General features: G+C 50.5%; 1 protein-coding gene across 1 annotated transcript in view; it reads left to right on the forward strand.

The window, feature by feature from the left end:
* The window catches only part of SLC12A3 (solute carrier family 12 member 3), a 50271-nt gene extending 31645 nt beyond the window's left edge, over positions 1-18626 (forward strand). The window contains 5 exon segments of the mRNA XM_006148402.3: positions 960-1071; positions 3597-3683; positions 6887-7022; positions 8624-8691; positions 18388-18626. Coding sequence (XP_006148464.2) covers positions 960-1071; positions 3597-3683; positions 6887-7022; positions 8624-8691; positions 18388-18529 — 545 coding nt within the window. The 3' untranslated portion in view covers positions 18530-18626.
* The last annotated feature ends 1084 nt before the right edge of the window (positions 18627-19710 follow it).

Below are 19710 nucleotides of genomic sequence, written 5' to 3' on the forward strand. Positions count from 1 at the left end.
AGGAGCTGAAGTCACCACGAGATAGACTCTTTCACCTGGATGGTCCTGGGGCTCACAGGTGTGGGACACACGGGAGCGTCCCTCACCTCACAAAGAAGCACACCCCTTCTGTTTCCTGTAAAACATGAGCGTGATTGTTCCCGCTGATTACAGTCACACCTGGGCTCTGTCTGCTCCTCGGGGACATGTCCGACCACGACAGCGGGTGTAGGCTGAGCACTTCCTGGATGCCTAGTGCCGCATGGTCTGCACACTTAACCTAGTGCCACCCCAGCGAGGAGCTAGCTTTTTAAATGCATTTATTTATTTAATGAGAAAGTGAGTGAGCCAGCAGACCCAGCAGGGTCTTGGTGCCGCGATCCACTCCCAGCCTCAGCCAGCCCCAGATGCTGGGCACACGCATGTCCAGGGTACTCAGGGAGGTCTCCGAGAGGTACCCAGAGCCTTCCCAGGTGGCTCAGCCTTGCAGAGCATCACCTTTTACCATAGTGCCACCATCCTGTCCCCAGTCAGAACTGTTGTTATTAACTGTCCTTTACCAATAAGGAAACAGAGGCCCAAGATTACACCGTGAGAAGTGACAGCTGGTTCTGCGCCTTGTGTGGAGAGACAGCAGGGAGGGATGAGGGCTCCCACCCACTGGATACAGTTTTCAGTTTTCAAGAAATGCCAGTAGTCTTGGGTCGTTGGAAAAGTTATGATGCAGTTTTTTTTTTGCGTAGAAAAACAGAAAAATACGTCAGGACTTTTCCAATGACCCAAAAGATTTTATGCGTAATCACCTGATTATTAAATGCCAACTTATTTATTTGAAAACACTGTGCAGGTCGAATAAGCTTGAGGCCCTAGAGCACTGTGTAGGGGGTAAACTGAGGTGCAGGGAGGGGAAGGGTTTGCTAGTGGCAGAGCGGGACAGGAGTCCTCCAGTGCTCTTGACTCATGGGGTCCTTCCTTGCCAGGCCTCACCCTCCTCATCCCCTACCTCCTCGGCCGCAAGAAGAGGTGGAGCAAATGCAGCATCCGTGTGTTCGTCGGGGGCCAGATCAACAGGATGGACCAGGAAAGGAAGGCGTAAGTGGGGAGGGCCAGGGAGGGGCGCGCAGGACTGCACCATCTCAGAGCTGCCCACCCAAGACTGCCCGCCCCACCTCCACCACCACCCCAGCTAGCCCGATAGCCCGGGTCTGGTCCAGAGTCCCGCGCTGTGTCCCTCCAGGCCACGGCATGGAGGGGCTCTAGGCAGGGGGTTTCTCTCCTTTCTGGAAGTTGTTCCGATTTCCTGCCTCGCTTAGTAAGATGCAGATGGCCTACCCCATCTTCGCCATGGCGAGGGCCTAGGGGGTAAGACCCTAAGCCTCCTCTAGGAGAAACCTAGATGAATGAAGGATGGAGAAGGCCCCGCCTTCAGGACAGTGTCCCTAAAGTGCGGGATGCAGGCTCTGGACAGATGAGAGGTGACTAGGGGTCAGGAAGTGAGACAGCAAATACCACTAAATCGTCTAGTGAAAGCTCTTTTATAATTGTCAGAAGTAATATACACTCGTGAGAGAGAGAGACAGAGAGACAGAGAGAGAAGAACAAAGCTCCTGGCCCCCCGCCCCCCATAGGTGTGAGTATGTCGTGAATCCCTCCTCCTCCTTTTCTCCATTCTGTTGGGATTCTGGGCATGCACACACATGTGCCCAGTGTGTTTTTCAAGCCTCCAGGGCCAGGATTCGAACTGTATTTGTTCACGTCAGATCCAGCTCCCTTAACTACTAGGCTACAGGAAGGACTAGGAAGGTACTTTGAATTCTCCAGTTTTGTGGCTGATTCTGTAGAATGAGGTTTGTCTTCCCCCTTAGTAACCCACTCTAATGTCCCTGTCTGAGCAAGAGAAGCTGACCTGGGTCCCTAGGCTTGTCAGCACCAACACACATAGAATCTAGTGACACTGGTTTGTTTATGTAGGTTTTATTGGTCACTTCTTCCCGGCAAGAGATACTGGTTTTCTGTTTAAAACTGATGTAAGATTTTCTCTTGAAGTATCTACGTGTATCTAGGTCAGACTGTGAGCTGATTTAGGCAGGGAAGGAGGTACGTGCATAGGAGGGCAGGTGGCACGCACACATGGCACTGTCAAGAGTCAAACATTATTTTTTTTTTTAAGTTTTTTTTTTTTGAGAGTTTTTTTCTATAGGGCGCGTGCACTTGCCAGAAAGACAGAGAGAGAGAGACAGAGAGATAGAAAGCGAGAAATCACCCCCCGGGGGGGATGGCCACATTGCAATCCCTTCTCCTCCATTCTCCTCTTGGGATCTTGGGCACGCACGCACACGCACCTGGCGTGAGTTTAAGCCACCAGGTCCAGGACTCGAACTGCGGGCGACTGCATGGGAGTTCAGCAACATAGCCATTACACTAACTGCTGGTCCCTAAACAGGTGCATTTGTGTATCTGCTACTTTAGCAAAGTCAAGTGAGGTTGAAGATCAGAATATGAAGGTCCACTAGGAGACAGACAGTGGGGCAGTTTGCTCAAAGTGAAGCAATTAATTAGCCAACCTTTTCTTTCTTTCTTTCTTTTTTTTTTTTTTGAGAGAGATTTTTGCAATAAGGGTACATGTGCTTGCTGGAGAGACAAGTGAGAAATCACGCCCCCGGGGGGGATGGCCACACCGCCATCCCTTCTCCATTCTCTCAGGATTTTGGGCACACACATACATGTGCCTGGTATGGGTTTTAAGCCCCTGGGTCGGGGACTTGAACCATGGTTGACTACGTGGAGTCCAGCAACGTAACCATTACACCATCTTGCTGGTCCTAGCCAGCCTGACTTTGGGCGAACCACCCCACCTGTCTGAACCCTCCAGCACAAGAGCGTAATGTTCTTGGTTGAAAAGGATGTACATGGTAGCGTCTTTGACTTGATTATCGCACCTGCACACATGCTTAGGAAAACCGTATTGTATGTGATAAAGCTGTACAATACATAGAAATAAGAAGTCATAGAATGAGATTAAAACAAGAAAGAAAAGAAGGCCCTCCAGCTTGGTCTCTAGCACCCTTTGCACTAGGCTGTGACACCCCAAAGTCAGAATAGGAGGGGACCCAGCTGCCTCTGTACAGTTACTTTCAGGGCTGGCCCTGAATAAATATTAAAAAAATCTCTGTCTGTTGGGGAGAAGGGAAGACAGCCAGAGGCACAATGGTACTGCAGTGCTCTGCAATGCTGGAGCCCGTGGAGGGTCCCAGGTTTGTGTCCCAGTGCCTCCCTGTACATGCCAGACCTTCATACACGCCTATGATCCAGGAGGTCTGGGGGTAGATCTCAGAGTGGGGGACCTGCTGGGTGTGCTCCCCCAATCTCTCTGTCATGGAAGAAACAACAAGTAAGTTCTAAAACTCTCTGGGACTGACCAATGGCCTAGTGGTGACTTTCTGTGAGCCTGAGCCATGGGAGTGCTCTATGTTCACACCTGGAGACTCCCCTGAGCACATTGGGTACACGCATGCCTATCACCCAGGGCTGGATTGTGGCATCAGGATCCTATTGGCAGTTTTCTCTCCCTCTCATGGAGAAAGTAAATACAAAGGAATTGTCTGTCTGTCTTCCAGGATCATTTCCTTGCTGAGCAAATTCCGACTGGGGTTCCATGAAGTGCATGTCCTTCCCGACATCAACCAGAAGCCACGGGCTGAGCAGTGAGTCAGTGTATCGGGGCCAGCAGATGTGTGTCCTGTAGAACCCTCTGCTTGCTCCCCTTTTCCCGGCTGACCCAGGAGCAAAGGGCTGTCCTGCCCACCTGGGTAGGGCTGGTGGCAAGGAAGAGGAAGAAGCAAAGCTCATAGCCCTTTGCTTTCCTTTGGATTCTTGTCCCTGCCTGCTGGTCCTGTGCACCGAGGAGCTCTGGTCTTTGCCAGGAACACACTTGGCCACGGAACCCACGTTCACATTCCTGACTTTCTTAGCTCAAGCGGGTCTTGAGCTTTTGCTGGTGCGGACTGTAGCTTTTCTGCTTCTTGAGCAGGGCCAGCATATCATCACAGGAAGCCCTCACCTACCCCACCCCACCCCGGCGACCTGGGGCCGGGGACTCTGGTTTTACACTTAGGCCCAGGCTGCTTGCTACTCATGAAAGGCTGATTTTACCTACAGAGGTGATTGGTTTTCTAAATTTTCTCCCACTCCCTGAGTGTCTTCATAAAGCAGTTGTTCTCAAACCTTGATATGAGTCAGAACAACCTAGAGGGCTCATTAAAAATGTAGCTTGCAGGTGGTGTAGTGGTTAAGGTGCTGGACTCCCACATGGCCAACCACGGTTCAAGGCCTGGACCCAGCAGCTTGAAACTCACTCTGGGTTTATGTGTGTGCCTATGTGTACCCAAAATCCCATGAATGGAATGGAGGAGAAGGTATTATGTCATGTCCATCCCCTAGGGGGTGATTTCTCACTCTCTTCATCTCCCTCTGTCTCTGTGGTAATAGCTTATGTCCTATAGCAAAAATCTCTCTCCCCCAAAAAAGTAGCTTACTGGGTCCCACCTCAAAATTTAGTTGGTCTGAAATTTGGAGTACAGCCTGAGAATCTGCATTTCCAGCACACTCTAAGGTGATTCACGCCTGTGCTGTTGGCCCTGGTACCCCACTTTGAGAACCACACAGCATCCGGTCCAGAGTCAATGTTCACTCAATACTGGATTTGGGGCTGCAGCCTCTGAGTGACTTCTGAGTCACTTGATATTTTGACCTTCTCTTGTAGTCCTGGCTTTACTGCATGCTGCCTGCTTCTCCAGGGGTTGCCTAAGTTAAGGCCCAGCTCAACCCTCCTGCCAGGCTGGGGAAGAGGTTACTCTGCAGCCTGTTAGTTGACTACCTTTGGTCTGAAACACAAAGCTGGAGGTGTTGACTTCTGCAGGGCTGTGGCAGGGGTGTGTCCCCTCCCTGGGGCTGTTAGGCAAGGCAGCTGCAGCCCCTGACGTTACAGTCACACGTGGATGCTTGGGGTGGGGAGAATGTTAGACGATTCGGGCAACAACCTCCTTCCTCCCAACACCGAGTGGCAAATGTGCAGACTTTGAGCAAACCCCTGTGTGAATTCGTGCCAAGGATCAATTGCAGGGACAGAGGAAATATTTGCTTTCTGAATTATGTAACTTCATAGTCTTTTTAAAAGTTTATTTATTTCTTCTATGAGTGAGAAAGAGAAAAAAAAGAGAGCGAGATAGTATACACATGTACCCCAAACAGGGTATCAATACCACAATCCACCCCCAGCGTTACCCAGCCCTGGATCATAGGCACACGTGTGCCCGGCATACTCAGCGAGGTCTCTGGACATAAACCTTCCATGTGGGATTGCCTCTCAGAATGCAGCATTCAGCCCTGCCCCACCAGCTGGCTCTGCAGCTTCACACTCTTCATTATTATTATTATCACCACAAAGCCTGTGTGCTTGGCAGGGGCAGAAGGAAAGCACTCCCCAGTGGGTGCGGTCATGCCACAGTCCTTTTCCTCCATTCCTCTACCCCCGTCAGGATTGGGGCATGCATGCACATGTGCCCAGTGTTTTTGATTTTGTTTTGAAGTGTTGCTATGGGATGTGTGCCCTTGCCAGAGAGAGACAGGGTGTGGGGGGAGTGAGAAACACTCCCTAAGGAGGATGGCCACACCACAATCCTTTTTCCTCCATTCTCCTCTCAGAATTTTGGGCATGCATGCACACATGCCTGGTGTGTTTTCCAAGCTGCTGGGTCCAGGATTTGAACTACCTAGTCAGTCATATGGAATCTACCTACCTTCAACATCACAGCACAGGCCAGCCCACCCAGTGTGCTTTAAAGTTTACTGGAGATCTGAACCTGCAAACTGTATGCTGTGTGCCCACCTCCGGTCCAGAATGCTACCGCCTGTGCCTCCAAGGCTGGGCCTTAGTCCTATTTTTTTTTTTTAAGAGAGATTTTTGCTGTAGGGTATGTGCGCACTCGACAGAGAGAGAGAGAGACAGAAAGTGAGAAATCACTCCCGAGGGGGGATGGCCATACCACAATCCCTTCTCTTCCATTCTTCTCTAGGGATTTTGGGCACACACGCACGCATGCCCCATGCGTCAATAAGTCCAGGACTCGAACCACAGTTGGCCATGTGGGAGTCCAGTAATGTTACCATTTCACCATCTGCTGGTCCCCATGTCTGTCTTTAATAATGTGAGTCGGATCACACCGAACACCCTCCATCAGCTTCCTGTGTCCTTGAGGGCACATAACAAAGCCCTGCTTGCCTGGCCCCTCCCTGTGTCTCGCCTCCCCCACTCTCTCCTGCACTCACCTCGCCCCACACGGGCTCCTTTGCTGCTCCTCACGCAGCCCAACGCCCACTGCCCCACTGTCATAGGGCCTTTGCGCATTCAGTTCTGGCTGCTCCTGCACCCTCTGCCCTGTGCACAGCTGGCTTCAGGCCATTCTACCTCCAGGTCCCAGAGGGCTTCTCCTGGTCCGTTACTCTCTGTCCCAATACCCACCTTAGGAAAACTCCCACTTGGTGTTTGCTTTTCTGTTGGCTTACGGCCCAGCAGACCTGAGCTCGGCCCAGCAGACCTGAGCTCGGAGGAGAGGACAGCCTGCTCTGTTCCCTGCTGTGTAGTACAGAGCAGGGCTGAGTAAACAGCTGCTGGGCGGTCAGGGGGTGGAGGGTGGGCAGGGCGGTCGTCAGAGAGTGCTGGAAGTTTGGTTGACTGCCAGGTCTCCTCGTCAGGTGAGATGTGAGTGACAGCCTCAGATTAGGTGCCAGCCTGAAACGTATGGCCCTGTGGCAGCACCTCCAGCACCCCCCAACCCCCCACCCAAGGAACCTGGGTCCCCTGGGACTGGGTCATCTTGCCCAGCCTCACCTGCTCTCTCGTCCTCAGCACCAAGCGGTTTGAGGACATGATTGCCCCCTTCCGCCTGAACGATGGCTTCAAGGACGAGGCCACCGTCACTGAGATGAGACGGGACTGTCCCTGGAAGATCTCTGATGAGGAGATTAACAGGAACAGGATCAAGGTACAGGAGAGGGAGGGGCCTTGCTGGGGTGGGAGGGGATCAAGGTGCACCACGGCATCAGGGCACGTGTTCATGGGCCCTGAGCCTCCTGAGCCCCATCTGTACTCTCCCCTCCCACCTTCAGCACTCTGAGGGGGCCAGGGAGGGTGTGCGGAGAGGAGAGAGTGGCTTCTTAATGAGACTGCTGCAGACTTTGTAAGGTGGGGCAAGGTGGGCTGGATCCATAGTACAACAGCGGGCTGCTCAAGAGAAGCTGAATCCCACATGGTGACCACAGTTCGAATCTTCGGCCTGGTCAGCCTGAAACTCTGACCATGAGTTGGCAGAGGATACCTGATCTGGTGGCTATAGGACTAGGAGAGAGGATTGTGGCATGACCAGGCCCTGTGGAAGGTGCCCCTGACTTCTCTCCCCTCCCACACCGCATGTACGAGCTCTGGCACAAAGAACAACAGGGGGGTAGCCGGCAAATGGCATGATGATTAATGTGCTGGACGCCCACATGGCTGACTATGGTTCAAGTCCCGGACCTGGCGACTTGCTTTCCTCACTTTCCCGTGATTAATGTGCTGGACTCCCAAATAATAATAATAATAATAATAATAATAACAACAACAACAAATGGAATGAAATCAGTAAGCGATTCTAAAAAAAAAAAGAAGAAAGAACAAAGGGGGGAAGGGCAGGGAATAGCTCTTAGCTCTGGCCCCTTCACTGTGTTCCAGGTCAGTGGCTCTCACCTGGGGCATACTGACACCCGGGGGACATTGGGCAGCCTCTGGAGACATTCGTGGTTGTCACAGCTGGGGGTAGAGCGTAGTAAGCAGGGGCCTGGGCTGCTCACCGCAGGGCCAGGAGAGTTCCTGCGGGTAAGAATGGTCTGCCTCAAATTCGCCTTGGCTTCCTGTTCTCTGAAGTGGGGTGCACATCCACGCTCGGATCCTGTGACAGTCATCTCTGAATGATTTGGAGACTGCCCCTGGGGTTCATTCTCCTCCCCAGCCCCGTCCCACACAAGCCTGGTCTCATTCCCAGAGCTATCAGGCTGCAGACCTTGCCTCACAGGGGGCGATCCATGTCGGGCTCTGGGAAAGGCCCAGAGAGGCCTGTTCTGTATGCAGAGGAGGCGGGGCCTTCTGTCCCCAAGTTCACTTGTTTGTTCTAGGGTATCTTCCATGTACCAGGCCCTCTACCTGCTTGGTGCTTTGGATGGTTACCTTGTTCGATAATCCCCAAATTCCCAGGAAGAGGGTATTATCAACCCACTTTACAGATGAAGACAGCGAGGCTCAGAGAGGCAGCGTGACTGGCTCAGGTTCTCTCTGCTGTAAGATACCAAGGCTGAGATGTGAGCCTAGTGAAGTGCACTCTCTTCCCCTTCTCCCACTGGTCATGGTAAGAAAGGCAACCCAGGAAGGCTCCTTGGAGGAGATGAACTTGGTGTTCAATTACTGCAAGGATCCCTTTCTTTCCAGGAGGCAGAGGAGTCTATAAAAATTGAGGGGAGCCATTCATGTATCTGGTCAGAAATGTTAAAAGAGGTACACGGGCTTGGTGCCCTCAGGATGTGGGGAGTGACTGCCTGGCTTTTCCTTGCCCAGTCCCTCCGGCAGGTGAGGCTGAATGAGATTCTGCTGGATTACTCCCGGGACGCGGCCCTCGTGGTCATGTGAGTAGCAACTGGCTAGCTCTGGAGGTCAGGCCTGGCAGCTCAGAGGAGGGGTATGGGAGGTGGGGCCTGGCAGAAACCAAGCCTTCCCCTGTGAGGCAGGCAGAAGGGCCCAAAGCTTCCGTAAACACTGCCGGGGGTGGGGTGGAGGACGTCTCAGCACGTGGGCTGTGTCTGCCCCATGCCCGTTGTCTGAGCTCCAGCTGGCAGAGGTCTGGCGCCTCAGCGTCCCAGGCATGGCCCAGTCCCTGCTGGCCACCTCTGCCTCCACATGGCTTGGCAAGGGGGGGACCTGGCTTATTGCAGAAGGAAATGGATTCCTGGTTGTTGGGGTATTGCCCAGCCCCCTTTGGCCAGAGGCCATACCCATCTGATGTTGGCACCAAGCCTAGGTGACAGAGACAGGAGCCTGCTCCGCCACTGCTGGTTCCTACTGACCCGTGCCCAGTTCTGAGTGCTCTGGGGTGGAACCTGGGGCTGGAAATGTGGGAGGTAAGAGAGAGGTGACAGTGACACGGAGGGGGGCTCACACTTTCTGAGGCCAGCAGGAAGAGCACAGTCAGCCAAGCACTGGGAATTCTCCCAGGCAAGTAACTGGTCTTCCTTACATTCCTGGGGGCCAACTACCTGGGAATCCTGCAGGACAGCCAAGAAACTTGCTTGACCTGTTTTTTAATACCAAAAGCCAGGGCCAGCTATGCAATTTTCAGGGCCTAGGACACAATGGAAATGTAGTGCCCCTTACTCAAAAATTAAGACTGTTAACATGTGGTCCTTCTTTTCAAGGCAGTCTCCTTGACATGCCCATATAGAATGTATAGAATTTGTTTGTTTGTTTGAATTTTGCTATAGGTATGTGGCAGAGAGAGGGGAAAAGTGAGAAAGTACCCCCCAGGGGGAAGGGCCATGATACAATCTCTTCTTCTCCATTCCCCTTTCAGGATTTTGGACACACATGCACATGCTCTTAGCTCTTAGCTCAGTGTGTTTTATAAACTGCTGGGTCTGGGACTCAAACTGTGCAATCGGCCGTGTGGAATCCAGTCATCTTAACCTCCACATCATCTGCTGGCCCTGGAGTGTGGTTTTTCTTTTTTAAAAAAATTTTTTTGGGACCAGCAGTTAGCGTAATGGCTATGTCGCTGGACTGCCATGTAGTTGACCGCGGTTCGAGTCCCGGACCCGGCGGCTTAAACTCACGCCGGGCGCGTGTGCATGCATGCCCAAGATCCCGAGGGGAGAATGGAGGAGAAGGGATTGTGGCGTGGCCATCCCCCCTGGAGGGTGATTTCTCGCTTTCTGTTTCTCTTGTCTCTGTCTGGTGAGCGCACGCGCCCTATAGCAAAAACCTCTCAAAAATATTTTTTTTTGCCCATAGGGCACATGTGCTCACCATAGAAAGACAGAAAGAAAGTGAGAAATCACCTTCTCCAGGGGGGATGGCCATCCACAATCCCTTTTCCTCCATTTTCTTAGGATTTTTGTGCATACACGCACACACATCTGGCATGATTTTCAAGCTGCTGAGTCCAGGATTCAAACCACAGTTGGCCACATGGTAGCCCAGTGCCTTAACCACCATGCCAACTGCTGGTCCCCCTGGAATATATATATGTATAAAACTGTCATGGTGATGGGAAGGAGGAGGAAGTAGAGATCATACACGACTGGCCATAAGTTGATCGTTGTTGTAGGTAAGAGGACATGTGTAGGAACCAGCAGGTGGCATGATGGTTGGGGCACTGGACTCCCACATGGCTGACCATGGTTCAAGTCCCAGATCTGGTGCCTTTAAACTCACTCCAGGCACATGTGAGTGCATGCCCAAAATCCCAGGAGGAGAGTGGAAGGGAAGATTCTGGCATGGCCATCCTCCCTTTGGGGAGTGATTTCTCACTTCCTCTCTCAGTGTCTCTCTAAATGCATGCACCCTATAGCAAAACAAAACAAACAACAACAACAATAACAACAAAAAAAATGAACTTGCAACTTTAGGGCATTGCTTTTCTTTAAAAAAAAAAATTGCTAGAGGGTGCATGCAGTGGCTAAAGAGCAACAGAGAAAGAGTCAAAAGCCACCTCCCAAAGGGGATGGTTGCGCCACAATCCCTTCTCCATTTCTCCTTTCTTGATTTTTCAGGGCATGCATGCACATGTGCCAGAGTGTTAGCCAAGTTGCTGGGCCCGGGACTCCGACCGCAGTCAGCCATGTAGGCTCCAGCCACCTTAACTACCATGCTGCCAGCTGGTCCCAAGGAATTACTTTTCAGTGTTCATGTGTTCGTACATCCCCATATCTGCACAACACAATTTGCATTGAAGATCAACCACACAGATGATGTCATGAGCAATAAGTGCCATGTCATGCCTGCTTTTCCCTGGAGAGAAGGCGCCTAAATCTAGCACCCCACGCTGTCCTTGGAAGGTGTGCTCAGCTAGAAGGGACCCAAGTTCTGGAGATACAGCCTGTCCCCAGATCTGTCACCATCTGATCTGGACTAGGCATTCGTGGATCTAAAGACATCCAATTTTTGAGAAGAGACCTCAGGCCAATGAAGCCATTGAGGGTAATAAAAGCAACTCGAACCCCATCTTTCCACCCCATCAGTTGCTCAAGTACTATACAGGGGACTTTAGAAAGTTCATGGAAATTTTGAGTTAAAGTAGGAAGTATTTTGGTGTAGAAAAAAATCGAAATCCAGGGGCCAGCAGGTGGTGTGGTAGTTAAGGTGCTGGACTTCCACATGGTCGATCATGGTTTGAGTCCTGGACCTGGTGGCTTGAAACTCATGCTGGGCATGTGTGTATGTATGTGTGTGTGTGTACAAAATCCCCAAGAAAAGAATAGAGGAGAAGGGATGTGGCATAGCCATCTCCCCCTGGGGGGTGATTTCTCACTTACTCTCTGTTTCTCTGTCTCTCCAGTGAGTGCACACACCCTATAGCAAAAATCTCTCTCTCAAAAAAAGGAAACTGTACATAGTTTTTTCATAATATGCTTTTTCTATGAGCTTTTTGAAGATCTTAGAATAGGTTGCATAAAACCCTCATTCTATATCCATCATACGCTCTTTTGCTTTTTTTTTTTTTAATTGCCAGGTGTGTGAGCACACCAGAGAGAAAAAGCCCCCTCCCCCAGTGGAGCATGGTCATGCTGCAACTCTTTTTCCACCATTGCTCCATCCCATCAAGATTTGGGGCACATGTGTTCATGCGCCTGGTGTATTTTTAAAGCTGCTGGGACTGGGACTAGAACCATGGTTAGCCTATGTACAGAGCCTCATCACTGCACTATGGGACCATCCCTGTAATACCCTCTCCCAAGAGCACACTAGCAATGTTCCTTTTAGGCAGTGTAGGTACCCCTTTGAGAAAATCAAAAGGCAAACAGGTTCAGACCAAAAATGGCCAATGGCTTCTAGCAGATCAGTAGGAAAGTGACAGATAAAGCCTGAAGTAGACCCCCTAAGAATTGCCCAGTGGTAGAGGGAAAGCAGGGATGTGGCCTGGGATGTGGCCCGGGAGGTTTTCTCTTCAGATGCCCGGGAGGATTCAAAGGCACCATCTCAGTTACCCTGCATTGACAGGGCAGAGGTAAAGTTTTGCAGAGTGTGGCCAGCAGAAGAGTGGCTCCAACTGTTAGAGACATGCTTGGAGAATACTCCAACTGTACTCCCATACACTCAGGGTTCAGGACTCGCATCTTAGTCCACTGGGGCTGTAATGAAATATTGTAGACCGGGTGCCTTAGAAACAACAGAAATGTATTTCTCACAGTTCTGGAGGCTGGGAAGTCCAAGGTCAAGTGCCAGCAAACCCCTTGTCTGCTGAGGGCCTGTTTCCCGCTTCATAGACAGGGCCTTCTTGCTGTGTCTCACTTGGCAGGAGGAGCCAGGGAGCTGCATTTGGGAGGGCACCACCCTTATGACCTAATCTCCCCCCGCCATTCTCCCTGGCGGTAAGAATTCCAGTGTGCGAGTTCTGGGGTGGATACAAAATCCAGACCAGAGCAAATGGTTCCAACTTACCAAGTTATTGTCCCTCCCAGTCACTGTGTCTGTGCCAGGCGACAGTAGACATGCAGAAGTTTAGTGATCCCTGACACCCTGTGCAGTGTGGAAACCATTCTTTTCAGCGGAATGGCATACGAGTGTGGAACTCTGACCACAAACCATTGCCAGTCCTTCCCCAGGTCTTGGGATGTCCCATATGCCAGATGGCACTGGTGCCGGCATGTATTTTGCCTAAAGGACAAGGTGCTCACAGATTCATTTCTCAGACAGTGGCGTAGTTCACAGCATGATCCACTGGAGCTCTCACTGGCCACACTTCCCTGGTGACTTAAACAGCATTCAAAAAAAAAAAAAAAAGAAAGAAAGAAAGAAAGAAAGAAAGAAAGAAAGGAAAAAAGGAAATAAAAGAAAAAGTCAGAGGTCTAGCAGATTGGTGTGGTAGTTAAGGTACTGGACTTTCATATAGACGACCACAGTGTGAGTCCTGGACCTAGTGGGTTGAAAAAAAATCACTCCAAGTATGTGTACATGTGTGCATGTGTGTTCAATATCCCAGGAGGAGACTGGAGGAGAAGGGGTTGTGGCATGGCCATCCCCCCTGAGGGGTGATTTTTCACTTTCTCTCTGTCTTTGTCTTCGTTGAGTATACGTGCCCTATGGCAATAACCTTAAAAAAGAGAGAGAAAGAAAGAGAAAGAGAAAAAGAAAGGGGGTGGGGAGAAAGGAATAAAGAAAAAGAAAGAAAGAAAGAATGAACAAACAAGTCAGGACAGTGGTAGCACAGCATTGCCCCTCCAAGCACAGGATCCCATGCATGAGGCTGGTTCTGCCCCAACCATGCTTCCAGAAGCTTTTTTTTTTTTTTTTTTTTTGCACAAAGAGAATGTTCCCTGTTTCTGTGGCATGAGAGCCATGGGAAAGAAGGGGCTGGTTTTTCGCCAGGCCTCTGGCCAATACCTAGCAGGGAATGTTTGTTCCTAAGGTGAGGTTAGCCAGGGTGTGGACTGAGTCAGAGTGAAGACGGCTTCATGGCGGGATGGCTCCCCAGACTTCCCTCTGTGTGTGCCGGTTGGTGTGTGCGTGTGAGCCGGCCACGGCGTAATGGGTGCCACCCTGTCCAGAGAAGCAGGCTTGCGTTTTGTCTCTGCTATTCGCTTGCTGTGTGGCCTTTGGTAAGTAACCCTGCATCTCTCTGCCTTCAGTTTCCCTAACTAAAGAAAGAGGAGTTTAACCATTAGGAAAACTAGTGGAAAAGTCAGGACATAGTTTTCTATGTAAAAATGCATCATGACTTTTCCGACTACCCAATATTTCCAAGATTCTCTTCCACACGAACGTGCTGTGATCTAAGCTTATTTGCCACTAACATGAGTTCCTCTCTCAGACCAAGAGATGAGGAATTTCATTCTAGCATTTCTGCCTTCCGCTCCCCCGCCCCCTGAGCCTCACAGGGAAAAACAGTTCCCCACCCACCGGCCTTTGTGGGATTTGCTGATGCAAATAATTCGAAGTCCGGTCACCTTCAAGAGAATGCCTGCACAGAATGTCCTGCCCCACTCCGGCAGCTGCAGCTGTCGCCCCAAGGGGCCCGGCTGTTGGGCCCACTCCATGGAGGACACAGCAGCCGCGGCTCTGCATTGCTAACCTCTGACCTAGAGACAAGCCCAGTGTTTCTCAAAGTTCAGGCAGGGGGTCGGCCTCCTCAGAGTCCCCAGGCAACATGGACAATGCACATTCCTTGTCCCTCTCAGATCAGGACTGCATTCCATGAACTTGCATTCCCCAGAAATTCTGTCGACTGAAAACAAAAATCTCCCCGAGCCTCAGAGAAATGAGACAATCGCATTGGCTAGCATTCCAGAGAGTACACGTCTTCAACAAGTTCATGGAACACGTAGACTACGAGAAAACCAGGATGGATTTTCAAGATTTTTTTTCCCCACCAAAATAAACTTATATTTTAAAGCTAGGACACGACAGTGCATGCCTCGAATCCCAGCTACTTGGGAGGCTGAAGCAGGAGAATCACGAGTTCAAGGCTGGCTTAGACATGTTGAGACCCGGCCTCAGAAACAAATAACAACCCAAACTCTCATACTTCAATTTTATTGTTTCACAAATTTTTGGACATCCCCTGGTCCTTGGACCATTTTCTAGAGCCAGTCTGAGGCAGAATGTGTTTGCTGTCTGGTCCTCAGCAATTTATCTGATTAATAACTCATGGTTAAGCTCGGCTCCACCCACATAGCTGATAAACCAGCCTTGTCTACAGCCCAGCAACCTCGGATTAAACTAGCAACCTATCCCTGTTGGGCTCAGACACTGCATTTTTCTATAAAGATTCTTTCCCCAAAGCCAAAGAGTAATAATCAACACCCCCCTTGACTGAACCTCTGTGATAAGGCACTGGGCCTTATTAATTTTCAAAACTCTATTTGAACCTCCTCCTCACTCGCATTTTAAAGATGAGGAAACAGAGTTCAGCACCTTGCCCAGGATCTTGAAGCTGGGACTATGTTTCTGACGGAGGGCTATTGTGTTCCTTCTAGGTTGGGTCGAGAGCTGTCTTGCTTTGTGACTAAGAGACGTGATTCAGAACCACAAGTTCCTCTGTTCTAGAGTTGCTTCACTTCTTTCTTTTCTCTTTCTCCTTTTCTTTCTTTCTTTCTTTCTTTCTTTTTTTTCTTTATTTAAAGTTGCTGTCATAGGGCGTGTGCTCTCAATAGAGAAAGACAGAGAAAAGGAAAGTGAGAAGTCACCCTCCCCGGAGGAATAGCCACACAGCAATCCCTTCTCCTCCATTCTCCTTTTGGGATTTTGGGCATGCACGCACACATGCCCAGCATGATTTTCAAGCTGCCAGGTCCAGGACTGGAACCGTGGTTGGCCATATGGGAGTCCAGTGCCTTAACCACCACACCACCTGCTTGCCCAAAGCGAATTCCTTTCTAAAGCTCAGTAGCTTCAGATCTGCTCATCCTCCAGGCAGAAGTAGAACGTGGCACTGTTTGGTGTGGGTGGTGAGGGAAAGGTGGCTGTCCCTTGGACAGCGGGGCAGGATCTGTTGGGGGAGGGAATTTCCTGCTGCAGCTTGAACGGCCTCTGCAGGAGGGACGCGTGTGCCTGTCCTATAATGCAGGTGCTGGGCCCTGTGGCCTTTGAAGTGTCTGAATTCCATCTGTGAAAATAACATCAGATTTTCTGGCAGCATTTTGCACCCGGGGCCTGACTAGTAAATCAGCAGAGTGTGGTTTCAGTACTTCCTTCCCCCTGGAAAGTCACCAAGCACAGCGCGGTGACTAAGATGGCAAGAGCTTAATGAAATGCCTTTGTTCTGACCACCCTCTCTACTCTCGGACCTCGCCTTTCAAGGAGGGCATGGTTGTGCCAGTGCACTTTGATGGTGGGATTTCAATGATGAGGCAGCTGTCAGGGACTCAGGTACCCTTCCCAGCCTCAGAAGAGGGAGTTGCATTGAGCGGGGATAGCCAGGCTGGGCAGATCCCAGGACCTGGGTGGAGCCCCAGCTCTGCCATCCCCAGCTTGGCCACCTGTTGCAGGTGCATTACAGGTGACGCAAACGCGCATAGCGGCTGATGGACTGACGCTTCGTATGTGCTAGTGCTGCACTGCGTCTGCCTCGCCTCTCCTTCTCTAGGTCTCGCAGGCAGCCCAGGAGAGAGGTCTGTGTATTCTGCCTCTAGAGAAGAGAAAACTGAGTCTCAGGGCAGTGTGACACTTCGCCAAAGCCACCCGGCTCAGGAAGAGACAAACTTGGAATTTAGCTTGTCTGATGCCAGAACCTGTACTCTGTCCCCAGGGTGTCCCCTCCTTCTGCCTGGCTCTCTCAGCTGTGAAACAGGACAGAGTGTGGGTCCTGCTCTTTCCCCAGAGCTGTTCTGTTGTTATATTTTTAGATTTTTTTAAAGAGGTTTTTGCTATAGGACGCATGTGCTCGCCAGAAAGAGAGAGAGAGAGAGAGACAGAGAGACATAAATTGAGAAATCACCTCCCAGTGGGAATGGCCACACTGCAATCCCTTCTCCTCCATTTCTTCTTGGGATCTTGGGCACGCATTGCACACACGCCTGGTATGAATTTAAGTCACTGGGTCTGGGACTTGAACCATGGTCAACTACATGGGAGTCCAGCGACGTGGCCATTAAGCCAACTGCTGTCCCCTATATTTTTAGATTTTTGCCAAAGGGCATGTGTACTTGCTAGAGAGAGACACAGAGAAAGGGAAAGTAAGAAATTACCACCTGAGGGGATGGCCACATTGCATCCTTTTTCCTCCATTCTCTTAGAATTTGGGGCATGCATGCACGCATGCCCAGCACGTTTTTGAAGCTATCAGGTCCAGGACTTGAACCATGGAGTTGACCAGGTGGAACTCAGTGCCTTAACCACCATGCCATCTGTTGCCTTACCCCCCAAGGGCTGTTTTCCATACTTCGGGAAAACTGACTGTCAAGTGCAGTCCCACGTGAGGTGATGGTACCCCAGCTTCACAAAGCGAAAGGGAATCTGTGAGATGCCGCCTTCTCCAGGAGCCAAGAGCCAGATAGCAGCAGCCATCCTGATTCACTTTTGAAACTGTCAAAATGGTAGAAAAGTAGCTTCCTGAACTAGCCAGGAAAACATGGCTGAATGGCATTTCCAGGTACAGCATTGCACACTTAGGACAAGGGCCTTCCCAAAGCTACGGGAGTCCTGCTCCCAGAGCCTTGCACACGGGGGAGGGCATGGGATGCAAGGCGTGATGGGGTGGGATCTCCTGCTTCACAGCTATGCATGGAGCCAACCATATCGGACTGTTCTGGGCACGGGGAAAGGGTGGTGACGACACACACCCCACCTGCTTGTGAGTGGACACACATTCCAGTGAAGGGAGGCAGACAACAGAGCAGAAGGTGCTTTTAAGATCACAGAGAGCTAGGGAGACAATAAAATGGGGTGACATGAAAAAGAGGTGCGGGCCACCTGCTATGGAGAGGGTGATCAGAGAAAGAGGCGCACTTCAGAAGGGAACTGAGTAATTGGAAGGAGTTGACCAGGGGAAGAACTGAGAGCATGGCCTTTCGGGTGGAGAGACCATCATGTACAAAGGCCCTGGGGCAGGAGAAATCTTGGCCTTTTTTTTTCAGGAACAGAAAGGAAGGCATAGTGGTTTAGAGATGGAAGTGATGCCAAAGGTGGTAGGAGTTGAGATTGTAGGGGATGGCAAGGTCTAGATCACATAGGTCCTGCCAGCCACAGCTTTGTTTAGAAATATTGCATGGTAGGGCCAGCAGGTGGCGTAGTGGTTAAGGCGCTGGACTCCCACGTGGGAGGCCACAGTTAAGTCCTGGGCCTGGCAGCTTGAAAATCACTCTGGGTGTGTGTGCATGTGTGCCCAAAATCCCAAGAGGAGAATGGAAGAGAAGGGATTGGCGTGGCCATCTTCCCTGGGGTGGTGTATCTGATTTTCCCTCTGTCTCTCTCTGGTGAGCACTCACACCCTATGGGAAAAAAAAAAAAAAAAAAAGAAGACATGTTTCATGGCTGGTTTGAAGGGAAGGAGAGCATTCCTTTCTTCTTCTGAAGAGGACAACAGGCAGACTTCCTGTTCTGAAAACACGCTGGGCTGGGCTGCATAGGGAAGCCCTGGTAAGCTCCCGCCTGTGCTTCTCCCTGCCTTGCAGCACCTTGCCAGTGGGGAGGAAGGGGAAGTGCCCAAGCTCTCTGTATATGGCCTGGCTGGAGACCCTGTCCCAGGACCTCAGACCTCCCGTCATCCTGATCCGAGGAAACCAGGAAAATGTGCTCACCTTTTACTGCCAGTAACTCCAGGCTCGCAGTCCCTGCCCAAACTCAGCGTGCGTGGGGTGAGTCGGAATGCCAGCTGCTCCAGACCACAGAAGCAGACTCACAGTCCCTTGTGCTTTAAGCAGTAACATCTGATGATCGACTGAGGAAGATGGTAGATTTCCAAGCTTTGGCTAAACTCCACTTTCAAAGTCCTCTGGGCCTCATCTTTATGGGCTGGAGAAGTAGCAGATGGACTTGCATGTAAAATTCTCTGGAGAGTCCTATTCCTTTAAAAAATGTGTGTTTGCTTTTATCTTGATGACCACTAATTAAAATTTTAGTCTTTGATTTGTATGCACATTTGAGTCGGAGTACTGGACGTGAAGCTTACTGTTTAACTAGCATGTCCACCCTTTCCTGGTGGTGTTTTTTGCTTTTAACTTTTGTTTTTTGGAGAGGTTTTTGGAAAGACAGAGAGAGACAAAGAGACAGAAAGCAAGAAATCACCTCCCCAATGGGGGATGGCCATGCCACAATCCCTTCTCCGCTCAGGATCTTGGGCACACATGCACATGCATCCGGCGTAAGTTTCAAGCCACCAGGTCCAGGACTCGAACCACAGTCAACTACATGGGAGTCCAGTGACATAGCCATTATGCCAACTGCTGGTCCCCCTCGTGGTAGTTCTTAAACCACGCATCCTCCTCCAGCAGCCAGGAAACAGGGAGCTGCACTGGCAGGCCTGCAGGAGCCCAGGGGTGCGGGGCTCCTCATGTCCCCACTATAATGTCAGTTCCTTTGACCACCTTTCACTCCCTTTACTTACTTAATTTTTCTTTATACTCAAAAGAGGAATTATAAAAAGGCTTATTTAAGTCTGGCATACCTATTCTCTTATTGCTCTTGTTATTGCTCTGTTGGTGTTATTATTGTCCTTAGTATTTTTTTAAATTTACATTTAATTACTGTGCATCTTTACAGTACACAGCATGGTTTTCCCAGCATGAATACAGTGCATTAGTCAGGTCAAAGACATTGCCATATACATTATCACAAGCAGATAACTTTTCATTTTTATGTCTATTAAATGTGTGGTTTGGGGACCAGCAGTTAGTGTAATGGCTATGTCGCTGGACACCCATGTAGTCGACCATGGTTCGAGTCCCAGACCTGGCAGGTTAAACTCATGCTTAGCACGTGTGTGTGCCTGCCCAAGA

The sequence above is a fragment of the Tupaia chinensis genome, unplaced genomic scaffold, assembly GCF_000334495.1.
Source record: "Tupaia chinensis unplaced genomic scaffold, TupChi_1.0 Scaffold000235_1, whole genome shotgun sequence".
In the NCBI taxonomy this organism is placed as follows: domain Eukaryota; kingdom Metazoa; phylum Chordata; class Mammalia; order Scandentia; family Tupaiidae; genus Tupaia; species Tupaia belangeri.